This window comes from Salmo salar, chromosome 16 (genome assembly GCF_965601325.2).
Source record: "Salmo salar chromosome 16, fSalSal1, whole genome shotgun sequence".
Taxonomy (NCBI): Eukaryota; Metazoa; Chordata; class Actinopteri; order Salmoniformes; family Salmonidae; genus Salmo; species Salmo salar.
In genome coordinates this window covers 47,457,501-47,473,351 of record NC_138306.1, presented here as the reverse complement: position 1 = coordinate 47,473,351, position 15,851 = coordinate 47,457,501, and the positions used below count along the sequence as shown (strand labels likewise).

Sequence of the window (15,851 nt, the reverse complement as noted above, 5' to 3'; positions counted from 1 at the left end):
CAAATAAAAGGTGACATTCTGTACTGTCGCCTCATATGAAACGTTTGATCTCAACCCCAAAAGGCTTGAGTATAGATCAAAGTTAAATAGTTTTAGCTTCATTGTCCAAGGTAATGCGGGGAGGAGTGTAGCTGTCAAATGAATTTGTCTTTCTCTATCACTAAAACTATTGTTAGATGACTTGCAGGAGCAGCTAAAAGCTTTCCTTGTATGATGACCCGATACATACTGAAGACATAGATGCACAGAAAAGTACTCTGAACAGAAACATACAAGCTAACACAAACCACACAATACTCCACACACCAAGTTGACATAGTAACATGTTAGGATGCACACTGATACAATAGCTAACTTTTGTATCTTGCTCAAAACCAACACATAAGCTTTTAGTTTTAAAACATGTAACTCAAATAGAATATAGATAAGGTATGAATCCAGAATGATGCTACATTTTCTTTCATCTGGTAATTCAGAGAACACAAGAAGGATGAAGGATGCTGTGGTGAAACAACGGATTGAAAGGCGTACACACACACACACACACACACACACACACAAAGTGTCTTAACTTACCAACTATGTCGGTTTAGCACCAGGCTTTCATTTGTATGCAAATACATGTAGATTGCCTGTTGATAGGGTTGGTTAGTTCCTGAAGAGACATGTACTTTTAGCTCCTATTCTATTCCTACAATACTGTTTGTCCAGGTAAGTTCAAAGGACATGCATTGTCCTTGTGAAGGAATTGGGTCAGGACCAGCATTAAAAAAAATTATCCGGAGAAACATCCCCCTGTACCTAATAATAATTACAATCTAAAAGGCAGAAACTGATCCCAGATCAGAACTCCTACTCTGAGACTCTGTGAATACGGGCCCAGAAGAGGAGGAAACGGTAATATAATATAGATCATATTTACTTTTAGCAGGTGCTTTTATCCAAAGTCATGCGTGCATCCATTTGATGTGTATGGGTGGTGCCAGGATTCAAACCCACTACCCTGACATTACAACAGCTATGCTCTACCAACTGATCTACAAAGGACCACAATATTAAGTCAAATTCTCCACCACGTGATTGGTTGTGCTCCAAACGATAATCATTACACACAACAGCCAGCTACAGTTAATCTGTCCTGGCTGACAAATAGGAATGTCATCTATCCCGGACCCCCATCCAGCTAGCACTGTACATCCATCTAACCATGGCAGAGCGGGCTGAATGGCAACACTCCATCAAACGTCTCTTACTCTCAAGGCAGCCTGGCGGAGTATAGCTCCTCAATTACACTTCCCTCCGTATTCCAGGTGGAAACGCATAGAAAAACAGATTTCATTTCTGTTTTAAAAGCAATGGGCTGTGGAGAATGTTACAGCAATCAAGACTCATTGACATAATATACTGTTTATAATATGTATGTAATGTTATAGTCAACTGTGGATTTTATTTGAATCCACTTTAAGGTTAACATTTAACACCAATAATTATGTCATAAACAATCAAGATGGTTCATCTTTGCACCCAGAACCAAGTCCCTAGAAACTACATGATGCCAGCTGATGAGAATCCTGTATACGCTGATGGTGTGAATTAATAAGATAATTCATCACATAGCCACTCATGTCATTAATTGTCATCAGTTATGTCCTGCTTATAACATTGTTAAGTAGGTCCTCGGGACAGAAGGTTCAAGTGATGTTTGAATATGTGCAGTAGTAGGGCACAAGGCTCTGGTCAAAAGTAGCACAGTATTATCAAAGATTTTGTAACTAAACCAAGATGGACCCCATCTTGTCTTTTCCAATGGGAACAAATTAGTTATCGTGGGCTTCCTCTCACTACCATATTTGGTAGTAAGTGACAACGCCAACCGGGTTCTTCACATTTATACATCCAGTGAAATATCTGTGTCATTGTTTTATCTGTGGTATTATGCAGAGTAGGATGTCATTTGAGATGTAAAGTGTACAGTGCATTCTGAAAGTTTTTCAGACCCCTTGACTTTTTCCACATTTTGTTACGTTACAGCCTTATTCTAAAATGGATTAAGTAAATAGAAATCTGTATCAATCTACACAGAATACCCCATAACGACGAAGCGAAAACAGGTTTTTAGAAATGTTGGCAAATGTTTTAATAAAATAAAAACCAGTCATTCCTTATTTACATAAGTATTCAGACCCTTTTCTTATGAGACTCTAAATTGATCTCAGGTCCATCCTGTTCCCCCCATTGATCATCCTTGATGTTTCTACAACTTGATTGGAGTCCACCTGTGGTAAATTCATTTGATTTGGAAAGGCACACACCTGTCCATATATAAGGTCCCATAGTTGGTCATGAGGTCGAAGGAATTGCCGTAGAGCTCCGAGACAGGATTGTGTCGAGGCACAGATCTGGGTAAGGGTACCAAAAAATGTCTGCAGCATTGAAGGTCCTCAAGAACACAGTGGCCTCCATCATTCTTAAATGGAAGAAGTTTGGAACCACCAAGACTCTTCCTAGAGCTGGCCGCCTGGCCAAGCTGGTCAATCAGGGGAGAAGGGCCTTGGTCAGCGAGGTGACCAAGAACCTGATGTTCACTCTGAAAGAGCTCCAGAGTTCCTCTGTGGTGATTGGAGAACCTTCCAGAAGGACAACCATCTCTGCAACACTCCACCAATCAGACCTTTATTGGAGAGTGGCCAGACGGAAGACACTCCTGAGTAAAAGACACATGACAGCCCTCTTGGAGTTTGCCAAAAGGCACCTAAAGGACTCTCAGACCATGAGAAACAAGATTCACTGGTCTGATTAAACCAAGATTGAACTCTTTGGCCAGAATGCCAATTGTCACGTCTGGAGGAAACCTGGCACTATCTCTATGGTGGTGGCAGCATCATGCTGTGGGGATGGTTTTCAGCAGCAGGGACTGGGCGTCTAGTCAGGATCGAGGGAAAGATGAACAGAAAACCTGCTCCAGAGCGCTCAGGACCTCAGACTGGGGCAAAAGTTCACCTTCCAACTGGACAACGACCCTAAAGACACAACCAAGACAACTCGGGTGTGGCTTCGGGACAAGTCTCTGAATGTCCTTCAGTGGCCCAGCCAGAGCCTGAACTTGAACCTGATCAAACATCTCTGGAGAGACCTGAAAATAGCTGTGCAGTGATGCTGCCCATCCAACCTGACACATCTGCGGAAAAGAATGGGAGAAACTCCCCAGATACAGGTGTGCTAAGTGTCAAACCCAAGAAGACTTGAGGCTGTAATCACTACCAAAGGTGCTTCAATAAAGTACTGAGTAAAAGGTCTTAATACTTATGTAAATGTGATATTTAAGTTTTTTATTTGTAATACATTTGCAAACATTTCTGGTTTTGCTTTGTCATTATGGGGTATTGTGGGTAGATTGATGATATATTTATTTTTAATCTATTTTTGAATCAGGCTGTAACGTAAAAAAACAAAAAAACATGTCAAGTCAAGCGGTCTGAATACTTTCCGAATGCACTGTATATCTTTTCATCTTTCCCTGCAAAAGGGTGATTCCCCAAACTGTAGATTTCGAGGAGGCTGTTTTGCCAACTGTGCTTTGAAGAAGACCGAACCAGGGAGCTATCTCTCTCTCTTCCCCTCTCTCCACCCTCCCTCTCTGTTGTTAAATCTGCCCTTTGAAAACAGGGCTTTACAAAGCTTTCCATCTTGATTGGCCCTGCAAGATTAAAGTCACACAGATAAAGATGGTCCCGAAAGGCTTTCAGCAAGAAACAAAGGAAATATGCTTTCTATGCTGTATGAGCCGTGCAAATGGTCCTCTCACAACTCAACATGTACTATCGATGTGAGCGAGCTGATAGTACTATATACTGTAAAGCATTTCAGTGCACCTTTTAGACCAGCTGGAAACTGTGTACGTGACAAAAACAATTAGATTTAGGCAATTAAAAGGCTTTTAAAATAGACCGTTGAAAATGGATCTAAAACTGTACAGCTGCGGACGTTGAGCAACTTCTAAACCACAAATAACAACTGAACAGCCTAGTATCTACTGTGAGAAGGACTTATCCTCCGCAACATGTATACACCTTAAGAACTGCACTGTGTGTTTTGAACTGTTTGGTGTGTCACATTTTAACAAACACAAAAAATGGACTTACTTAGTATGTTACATGCATGACACACACACAGTCTCTTATTCATGGTATGAGGTGGCTGACATTATTGGCTCTCTGCTTTGTGTTCCAGGCCTATTCAGTCTATGATGAGGAGATTGGTTACTGTCAGGGACAGTCCTTCCTGGCTGCAGTGCTGCTACTGCACGTAAGTGGGGCTCAAACCTCAATACAATGTCTACACAACGTCTATGGAACCCACAGAGTGCGGTTGAGAATGAAGTCTGCACTGTTGTGATTATCAATTGAATTAAATAATAAAAATACATTGGCTCTGAAAAACTATTGCGGAGTGCAGAGTTTGGATAAGTGCAAAGTGCACGTATTAAGATTCAGTTGTATTGGGACTGATTGTGAGAACAATGGAGAGAAGGAAAGTTGAGGTTTAACAAAGGGTGGAGAGTGCAGCAGGATCAAAGGGGGAACAACAGGACAGTAAGTCTGAGAGGAGATTGGAAGGAGGGGAAGGATGCAGGGAGGGGGAAGGATGGAGGGAGAATTGGAGGGGGAAGGATGCAGGGAGGGGGAAGGATGGAGGGAGAATTGGAGGGGGAAGGATGCAGGGAGGGGGAAGGATGGAGGGAGAATTGGAGGGGGATGGAGGGAGAATTGGAGGGGGATGGAGGGAGAATTGGAGGGGGAAGGAGGGAGAATTGGAGGGGGAAGGATGGAGAATTGGAGGGGGAAGGATGCAGGGAGGGGGAAGGATGGAGGGAGGGGGAAGGATGGAGGGAGAATTGGAGGGGGAAGGATGGAGGGAGAATTGGAGAGAGGATGGAGAGGATGGAGGGAGAATTGGAGAGAGGATGGAGGGAGAATTGGAGAGAGGATGGAGAGGATGGAGGGAGAATTGGAGAGAGGATGGAGAGGATGGAGGGAGAAGTGGAGAGAGGAACAAGAGATGGATGGCGGGAGGGAGGGATAAGAGCTGGATGGCAAAGTGGAGGGGGAGAAGTGGAGTGAGGATGGTGAGAGAAGAGGTAATTGGAAATGAAGGAAGCTGAGATGAAAAGGTGAGCAAGGTGTGAAAGAGAGAGAACGAGATATGAAAGGAGGAGTAGAGTGATAGAAAGGGGGGGCGCGGGGTGGAAGAGAGGTCCATCGGAATGCAGGAGGCTGGGGAGGTGTCCAGAATATTAATGGCCCATTCAGCCCAGGACACACTGTCTACCTGATTAAATACCCACCACTCTGTCTCTGCTTGTGGGTGGGTGTCTCTCTCTCACACACACACACACCGTCTCACTCATAACACAAACACTGTGTATTAAGGGAGGGGGGGGGGGCATACTCACACCTTTTCTCTTTCACACTGACACTCCCACCTTCTGGTTTTCTTTCACACTCACCAGATTCTCACCTTGTTTCTCCCTCCCTCCACACACATCGTTCTTTCTCTTTTAGTCCCTCTCCCACTTTTCCCTATGCTCCAACCGTCTCATAACTCTTCCCCAGAGGGTCTAAAAAAACCTCCCTCTCAATCCACAGAAAACAATACTTTCAAGTAACAAGACTCCACCAATCATTTATCCTACTCCTGTTTACGGCAGTGCATTGTTTATTAAGAAAAGCCTATTAAGAGCTGAAATGTCAACATTATATAAATCTTAACTGTATATATATCTTTATATATACTGAGTTTACCAAACATTAGGAACATCTTCCTTTTGAGTTGCACCCCCTTTTTGCCCTCAGAACAGCCTCAATTCGTCGGGTCTTTCTTGCCAGGCGCGCCAGTTTCTCAACAGTTTCCAGTGTGCATCAAGAATGGTCCACCACCTAAAGGACTTCCAACCAACTTGATACAACTGTGCATTGGAGTCAACATGTGCCAGCATCCCTGTGAAACGCTTTCGACACAGTCCATGCCCCAACGAATTGAGGCTTCTATGAGGGCAAAAGGGGCCGCAACTCAATATAAGGAAGGTGCCCCTAATGTTTTGTACACTCAGTACCTTCAGAAAGTATTCACACCCTTACACTTTTTCCACATTTTCTTATGTTACATCCTGAATTTAAAATGGATTAAATATAGATTTTGTGTCACTGTTCAATACACAATACCCCATAATGTCAAAGTAGAATTATGTTAGTAGGCATTTTTACAAATAAATGAAAGCTGAAATGTTTTGAGACAGTAAGTACTCAACCCCTTTGCTTTGGCAAGCCTAAATAACTTCCTTAACACGTCAGATAATAAGTTGCATGGACTCACTCTGTATGCAATAATGGTGTTTAATAATACTACCCCTTCTCTGTACCTCACACATACAATTATCTGTAAGGTCCCTAGGTCGAGTAGTGAATTTCAATGCTCAGATTCAGCCACATTAAACATTATTAAAGTGACTGGTGTTCCAAAAGGTCAAAGGATAAAATTAAACAACTTCCGCTTGACCTCCCCGTAACTCAGAGCTCTCCTTCTCTCGTTCCTCTGTTGGTACACTCTCGCTAACCTCCCACTGGTTCTGTTTGGTCCTGTGGCTGTAGATGCCTGAGGAGCAGGCCTTCTGTGTGCTGGGGAGGATCATGTATGAGTACGGCCTGAGGGAACTCTACAAGAACAACTTTGAGGATCTGCACTGCAAGTTCTACCAGCTGGAACGACTGCTCCAGGTTAGTCCTCCCGCTTCACTGAAGCCCTCTGGAAAAACTTCAAACCTAACAAAATGTCACATAATGATGGTCATCGTGTGTGTGTGTTGCATGCGTGTATGTGCGCACATCATCAGCGTGTATATCTGCAGACACTTACCCGTGCTCTATGCACCTTAAAGATGGAATCCGCAGTAAGGGGAAACGGCGCCACTGTCCACCCCACAGACATGATTGTTTTTGTTTTGTTGACGAGGTCGGGAGAGCTGGGAGTGCATCGCGCAACTGGACGTAGCAGTTTGACCATTAAGGATTCCATCTTTAAGAGCACGGACTGACTCTATTTTTGTAAGGGCCAGCCTTAGGTTCGTTATTAATCAAAATCCACTCCAAATTGTTGTTTAATTTTGTACAGAAATCAATTTTAGCCTCCCCTAAGTAGGCTTTTTTTCAACACTGGGTTAGTATTGACAAGCTAGCTCCCCAAGGCTAAGGAATATTAGCATTAATCGCTAAGGGTTGGCATACAGGTGGAAGTAAGTCAGTTTCTCTTTCTCTTTTCTCTCCAGCTCTCTCCTTCTCTCACTCCCTCTCTGACGGCGCTTTCTAAGCTGTGATGATGATCGCTTGCTTGACTGTATGACTGATTTACTGACTGAATGACTGATTTACTGAATGACTGATTTACTGACTGAATGACTGATTTACTGACTGAGTTGACTGATTTACACTAGTCTGTCAATCAATGTATTGGCATATACAGTGCCTTCGGAAAGTATTCAGACCCCTCAACTTTTTCCACATTTTGTAACGTTACAGCCTTGGATTAATGGATTCAAAAATAAATAAATCTCAGCAATCTACACACAATACCCCATAATGACAAAGTAAAAACCGTTTTTTTGAAAGTTTAGCAAATGTATTAAAAATAAAAAACAGATACCGAGTGGCGCAGCGGTCTAAAGGCACTGCATCTCAGTGCAGGAGGAGGCGTCACTACAGTCCCTGGTTCGAATCCAGGCTCTATCACATCCGGCCATGATTGGGAGTCCCATAGGGTGGCGCCCATTCGGCCCAGCATCGTCCAGGTTTGGCCGGGGTAGGCTGTCATTGTAAATAAGAATTTGTTCTTAACTGACTTGCCTAGTTAAATAAAAACAAAGTATTCAGACCATTTGCTATGAGACTCGACATTGAGCTCATGTGCATCCTATTTCCATTGATCATGCTTGAGATGTTTCTACAACTTGATTGGAGTCCACCTGTGGGAAATTCAATTGGTTGGACATTATTTGACTTGTCTGTATGGTCCCACAGTTGACAGTGCATGTCAGAGCATAAACCAAGCCATGAAGTCAAAGGAACTGTCCGTAGAGCTCCGAGACAGAATTGTGTCGAGGCACAGATCTGGTGGAGGGTACCCAAAAAATGTGCAGCATTGAAGGTCTCCAAGAACACTGTGGCATCCATTCTTAAATGGAAGAATTTTAGAACTACCAAGACTCTTCCTAGAGCTGGCCGCCCAGCCAAACTGAGCAATCGGGGGAGAAGGGACTTGGTCCGGGAGGTAGCCAAGTACCCGATGGTCACTGACAGAGCTCTAGAGTTTCACTGTGGAGGTGGGATAACTTTCCAGAATCAAATTTTATTTGTCACATGCACCGAATACAACAGGTGTAGGTAGGCCTTACAGTGAAATGCTTGCTTACAAGCCCTTAACCAACAATGCAGTTTTAAGAAAATACCAACAACAAAAAAAGAGAACAAATAATTAAAGAGCAGCAGTAAATAACAATATCAAATTAAAATCAAATCAAATGTATTTATATAGCCCTTCTTACATCAGCTGATATCTGAAAGTGCTGTACAGAAACCCAGCCTAAAACCCCAAACAGCAAGCAATGCAGGTGTAGAAGCACGGTGGCTAGGAAAAACTCCCTAGAAAAGCTAAAACCTAGGAAGAAACCTAGAGAGGAACCAGGCTGTGGCCAGTCCTCTTCTGGCTGTGCCGGGTGGAGATTATAACAGAACATGGCCAAGATGTTCAAATGTTCATAAATGTCCAGCATGGTCAAATAATAATAATCACAGTTGTCGAGGGTGCAACAGGTCAGCACCTCAAGTAAATGTCAGTTGGCTTTTCATAGCCGATCATTGAGAGTATCTCTACCGCTCCTGCTGTCTCTAGAGAGTTGAAAACAGCAGGTCTGGGACAGGTAGCACGTCCGGTGAACAGGTCAGGGTTCCATAGCCGCAGGCAGAACAGTTGAAACTGGAGCAGCAGCATGGCCAGGTGGACTGGGGACAGCAAGGAGTCATCATGTCAGGTAGTCCTGAGGCATGGTCCTAGGGCTCAGGTCCTCCAAGAGAGAGAAAGAGAGAATTAGAGAGAGCATACTTAAATTCACACAGGACACCGGATAAGACAGGAGAAATACTCCAGATATAACATGTACTGTCCCCAGAGTGACAGTACATACCCCAACCAGAAGCCAATAGCGGGGCTATATTCAGGGGGTACCAGTACAGAGTCAATGTCAATGTGCGGGGGCACCGGTGTCGCGGTAATTCAGGTAATAATTACATGTAGTTAGAGTTATTAAAGTGACTATGCATAGATAATAACAGAGTAGCAGCAGCTTTCTGGGGGGGGTGCAATGCAAATAGTCTGGGTAGGACATGCAGTGCTCCACCAATCAAGCCTTTATGGTAGGTTGGCCAGGCGAAAGCCATTCCTCAGTAAAAGGCACATGACAGCCCACTTGGAGTTTGCCAAAAGGCACCTAAAGAATCTGACCATGAGAAACAAGATTCTCTGGTCTGATGTAACCAAGATTGAACTCTTTGGCCTGAATGACAAGTGTCCCATCTGGAATAAACCTGGCACCATCCGTATGGTGAAGCATGGTGGTGGCAGCATCATACTGTGGGGATGTTTTTCAACAGCAGGGGCTGGGAGACTAGTCAGGATTGAGGATATTATGTAAGATCGCACCGGCGCAGAAGGCAGACGTTTTAAGTGCCCCCAACCGATTCTGTTTTTGTTCGTTTATTTGCGTTGTTTGTAACTTTTTTTTAAACTTATTTTGTACATAATGTTGCCGCTACCGTTTCTTATGACCGAAAATAACTTCTGGACATCAGGACTGCGATTACTCACCACGGACTAACAGAATCCTTTTTCTTCTTTCACGACTCTGACGAGCCCGAGGCGGAGGATATATGGCTCCCTTGGGAACAGGCCCCGAGCCCCGTGATCTGCGTGAAGAGGAGGCGGAGAAAGGAAGGCCTGCCTGCTGAAAGTCAGAGGTGATCGAATAAACCCCCACTTCCCTCAATTCTGCTAGCAAACATACAATCTTCTGACAATAAAATGGACGAGTTATTGGGAAGATAAACTACCAACGGGACATAAAAAACGATAATCTTATGCTCCACTGAGTCGTGTCAGAACGATGACAATATCAACATGCAGCCTACTGGTTATACGATGTACCAGCAGGGTAGAACAGTGGCGTCTGGTAAGACAAGGGGAGGCGGTCTATGTATTTTTGTAAACAACAGCTGGTACACGATATCTAAGGAAGTATCAAGCTATTGCTTGCCTGAGGTAGAGTTCCCCTTTAATGCAGGGAAACGTAAATCAGTTTTACCAAATTTCTATCCGCATGTTAAATGTAAACCCAGAGGGAAAAGAACTCTGGACCCCCTATACTCCACACACAGAGATGCAAACAAAGCTCTCCCTCGCCCTCCATTTGGCAAATCTGACCATAATTCCATCCTCGTGATAACTGCTTAGAAGCAAAAATTAAAGCAGGAAGCACCAGTGACTAGATCAATAAAAAAGTGGTCAGATGAAGCAGATGCTAAGCTACAGGACTGTTTTGTTAGCACAGAGTGGAACATGTTCCGAGATTCTTCCGATGACATTGAGGGATACACCACATCAGTCACTGGCTTTATCAATAAGTGCATTGAGGACGTCGTCCCCACAGGTTGGGGTACGTAAATACCCCAACCAGAAGCCATGGATTACAGGCAACATTCGCACCGAGCTAAAGGGTAGAGCTGCCGCTTTCAAGGTGCGGGACTCTAACCCGGAAGCTTACAAGAAATCCCGCTATGCCCTGCGACGAACCATCAAACAGGCAAAGCGTCAATACAGGGCTAAGATTAAATCGTACTACACCGGCTCCAACACTCGTCGGATGTGGCAGGGCTCGCAAACTATTACAGACTACAAAGGGAAGCACAGCCGCGAGCTGCACAGTGACACAAGCCTTACAGACGAGCTAGCTCGCTTCGAGGCAAGCAACACTGAGGTACGCATGAGAGCATCAGCTGTTCCGAACGACTGTGTGATCACGCTCTCCGTAGCCAACGTAGCCAACGTAACCCAGAAGCTTATAAGAAATCCCGCTATGCCCTTCGACGAACCATCAAACAGGCAAGCGTCAATACAGGACTAAGATCGAGTCGTACTACACCGGCTCAGAAGCTCGTCGGATGTGGCAGGGCCTGCAAACCATTACAAAGTACAAAGGGAAGCACAGCTGAGAGCTGCCCAGTGACGCAAGCTACCGGATGAGCTAAACTACTTCTATGCTCGCTTCGAGGCAAATATCACTGAAACATGCATGAGAGCACCAGCTGTACTGGAAGACTGTGTGATCACCCTCTCCGCAGCCGATGTGAGTAGGACCTTTAAACAGGTCAACATTCACAAGGCCGCAGGACCAGATGGATTACCAGGACGTGTACTGCGAGCATGCGCTGACCAACTGGCAAGTCCCTTCACTGACATTTTCAACCTCTCCCTGTCCGAGTCTGTAATACCAACATGTTTTAAGCAGACCACCATAGTGCCTGTGCCCAAGAACACTAGGGTAACCTGCCTAAATTACTACCAACACGTAGCACTCACGTCTGTAGCCATGAAGTGCTTTGAAAGGCTGGTCATGGCTCACATCAACACCATCATCCCAGAAACCCTAGACCGACTCCAATTTGCATACCGCCCCAACAGATCCACAGATGATGCAGTCTCTATTGCACTCCACACTGCCCTTTCTCACCTGGACGAAAGGAACACCTATGTGAGAATGCTATTCATTGTCTACAGCTCAGCATTCAACACCATAGTGCCCTCAAAGCTCATCAATAAGCTAAGGGCCCTGGGACTAAACACCTCCCTCTGCAACTGGATCCTGGACTTCCTAACAGGCCGCCCCCAGGTGGTAAGGGTAGGTAATAAAACATCTGCCATGCTGATCCTCAACACAGGGGCCCCTCAGGGGTGCGTGCTCAGCCCCCTCCTGTACTCCCTGTTCACTCATGACTGCACGGCCGGGCACGACTCCAACACCATCATTACATTTTCCGATGACAACAGTGGTAGGCCTGATCACCAACAACAACGAGCCAGCCTATAGGGAGGAGGTCAGAGATCTGGCCGTGTGGTGCAAGGACAACAACCTCTCCCTCAACGTGATCAACATGTGTCCAAGCACATCATGACCGTTGTGAAGCGGGCACGACAAAACCTATTCCCCTTCAAGAGACTGAAAAGATTTGGCATGCGTCCTCAGATCCTCAAAAGGTTCTACAGCTGCACCATCAAGAGCATCCTGACTGGTTGCATCACTGCCTGGTATGGCAACTGCTCGGCCTCCGATCGCAAGGCACTACAGAGGGTATTGCGAACGGCCCAGTACTTCACTGGGGCCAAGCTTCCTGCCATCTAGGACCTCTATACCAGGCGGTGTCAGAGGAAGGTCCTAAAAATTGTCAGACTCCAGCCACCCTAGTCATAGACTGGTCTCTCTGCTACCACACGGCAAGCGGTACCGGACCGCCAAGTCTAGGTCCAAGAGGCTTCTCCCCAACTTCTACCCCCAAGCCATAAGACTCCTGAACATCTAGTCAAATGGCTACCCAGTCTATTTGCTTTGCCCCTCTCCACACCACTGGCACTCTCTCTTTTCATCATTGCATCGTCACTTTAATTAACTCTACCTACATGTACATACTACCTCAGCCAACCGGTGCCCCACTGTATATATTATTTTTTACTGCTGCTCTTTAATTACTTGTTACTTTCATCTCTTATTCTTATCTGTATTTTTTTGAAACTGCATTGTTGGTTAGGGGCTCGTAACTAAGCATTTCACTGTAAGGTCTACACCTGTTGTACTCGGCGCATGTGACTAATACGATTTGATTTGAAAAGATGAACAGAGCAAAGTAAAGAGATATCTTTGATGAAAACCAGCTCAAGACCTCAGACTGGGGAAAGAGTTCACCTTCCAACAGGACAACAACCCTAAGCACACAGCCAGGACAAATCAGGAGTGGCTTCGGGACAAGACTCTGAATGTCCTTGAGTGTCCCAGCCAGAGCCCGGGCTTGAACCCGATCAAACATATCTGGAGAGACCTGAAAATAGCTGTGCAGCGACGCTCCCCATCCAACCTGACAGAGCTTGAGAGGATCAGCAGAGAAGAATGGGACAAACTCCCCAGATACAGGTGTGCTAAGCCCCATACCCAAGAAGACTTGAGGCTGTAATCACTGCCGAAGGTGCTTCAACAAAGTACTGAGTAAAAGGTCTGAATACTTATGTAAATGTGATATTTAAGTTCATTTTTTAAATAAATTAGAAAACATTTCTAAAATCCAGTTTTTGTTTTGTCATTATGGGGTATTGTGTGTAGATTGATCAGGAGGAAAAAACAATTTAATGCATTTTAGAGTAATGCTGTAACGTAACAAAATGTGGAAAAAGTCAAGGGGTCTGAATACTTTCCGAATGCACTGTATATACTGTGAAATGAACGTCCCTTTCTTCCTACTGAGTGGTTTCATCTCCTCTTATTTCCTTTCTCCAGGAACAACTCCCAGAACTCTGGTCCCACTTCCAGGACCTCAATCTGGAAGCTCACATGTACGCCTCTCAGTGGTTCCTCACGCTCTTCACAGCCAAGTTTCCCCTCTGCATGGTCTTCCACATCACTGACCTGCTGTTGTGTGAGGTAAGAAGTTAAGAAGCCCCAACACTATTGTTAAGACTCATTTTAACACTACTCCTGATCCCAACACTGTTCCTAACCTTAGCCCTATTCCTTACCCCAACACTGGTCCTAACCTTAGTCCTATTCCTTTCCCCAACACTGGTCCTAACCTTAGTCCTATTCCTTTCCCCAACACTGGTCCTAACCTTAGTCCTATTCCTTACCCCAACACTGGTCCTAACCTTAGTTCTATTCCTTTCCCCAACACTGGTCCTAACCTTAGTCCTATTCCTTTCCCCAACACTGGTCCTAACCTTAGTCCTATTCCTTTCCCCAACACTGGTCCTAACCTTAGTCCTATTCCTTTCCCCAACACTGGTCCTAACCTTAGTCCTATTCCTTACCCCAACACAGAACATTACCAACCTGCTTTTGGTACACTAAACTTAAAGGAATACTTTGGGACTTGATCTACTTCCCCGGAGTCAGATGAACTGGTGGATACCATGTTTATGTCTCTGTGTGCAGTATGAAGGAAATTGTTAACTAGCGTTAGCACAGTGACTGGAAGTCTATGACACTGATTCTCAACTGGTGGGTCTTGTGGGAGGTTTTAAATGGCTCGCGGGTATAACAAAAAAAAGTTTAACCCTTTGGACCTTGGTCAAAATCAGTGCACTATTAAGGGAATAGGGTGCCATTTGTGACTCAGCACTGTGGCCATTCTCGCTCCTTCTCTCTGTGTGATTCTCTCTCCCTCCCTCTCTCGGCCCCCGGTCGGAACAATTCAAAGTTTCGTATGCGTTTCTCAGCCAATGAGCCGCGTGATGAGAATCTGCTCCTCTCCTCCGTGCCTCCCTTTTTTTTCTCTGTGTCTTTCTCCCTCTCCATTCCTTTTTCACTTTTTTTCACGGGAGAGGTCACTTACTTATTGTTCTTGACTTTACCCATGCCTCATTTTGATTCGTTTTTTGGAATTCTGTTCTCATTTTTTTCTCTCTTTTTGCTATGTAATTGCTTTACCTCTCCCTTCCCCTTTGATCTGTTGTGCTTCTGTGGTCCTTTTCTTTTCTCCACACCTCCTGTCCCCCTTCTTTCTGTCTCTTTCTCTCTCTGTCTCTCTCTCCCCCTTGTATCTCTACGAGAGAGAAAGGGAGACACAGAGAGAGGGACACACAGAGAGAGGGACACACAGAGAGAGGGACACACAGAGAGAGGGACACACAGAGAGAGGGACACACAGAGAGAGGGACACACAGAGAGAGGGACACACAGAGAGAGGGACACACAGAGAGAGGGACACACAGAGAGAGGGACACACAGAGAGAGGGACACACAGAGAGAGAGAGGGACACAGAGAGAGAGAGGGACACAGAGAGAGCGCGAGAGAGAGAGCTTAAATTCACACAGGACACCGGATAAGACAGGAGAAATACTCCAGATATAACAGACTGACCCTAGCCCCCCGACACATAAACTACTGCAGCATAAATACTGGAGGCTGAGACAGGAGGGGTCAGGAGACACTGTGGCCCCATCCGACAATACCCCCGGACCGGGCCAAACAGGCAGGATATAACCCCACCCACTTTTCCAAAGCACAGCCCCCACACCACTAGAGGGATATCTTCAACCACCAACTTACCATCCTGAGACAAGGCCGAGTATAGCCCACAAAGATCTCCGCCACGGCACAACCCAAGGGGGGGCGCCAACCCAGACAGGAAGATCACGTCAGTGACTCAACCCACTCAACCCACAGTGATGCACCCCTCCTAGGGACGGCATGGCAGAGCACCAGTAAGCCAATGACTCAGCCCCTGTAATAGGGTTAGAGGCAGAGAATCCCAGTGGAGAGAGGGGAGCCAGCCAGGCAGAGACGGCAAGGGCGGTTCGTTGCTCCAGAGCCTTTCCGTTCACCTTCACACTCCTGGGCCAGACTACACTCAATCATAGGACTTACTGAAGAGATGAGTCTTCAATAAAGACTTAAAGGTTGAGACCTTTAAAGGAGAAAGCCCTGCCTCCAGCTGTTTGCTTAAAAATTCTAGGGACAGTAAGGAGGCCTGCGTCTTGTGACCGTAGC

The 15,851-nt window shown here is 45.4% G+C and overlaps 1 protein-coding gene across 5 annotated transcripts in view; it reads left to right on the top strand.

Annotated features, from left to right (window-relative positions):
- Nucleotides 1-15,851, top strand: part of LOC106574055 (rab GTPase-activating protein 1-like) — a 158,001-nt gene that overhangs the window by 93,279 nt on the left and 48,871 nt on the right. For 3 of the 5 annotated variants that reach the window (XM_014149587.3, XM_014149586.3, XM_014149589.2), the window contains 3 exons: nucleotides 4,231-4,305; nucleotides 6,648-6,773; nucleotides 13,643-13,786. In XM_014149587.3, the coding sequence (XP_014005062.1) occupies nucleotides 4,231-4,305; nucleotides 6,648-6,773; nucleotides 13,643-13,786 (345 nt within the window). The other 2 variants (XM_045697322.2, XM_014149591.3) reach the window with 1 other exon arrangement.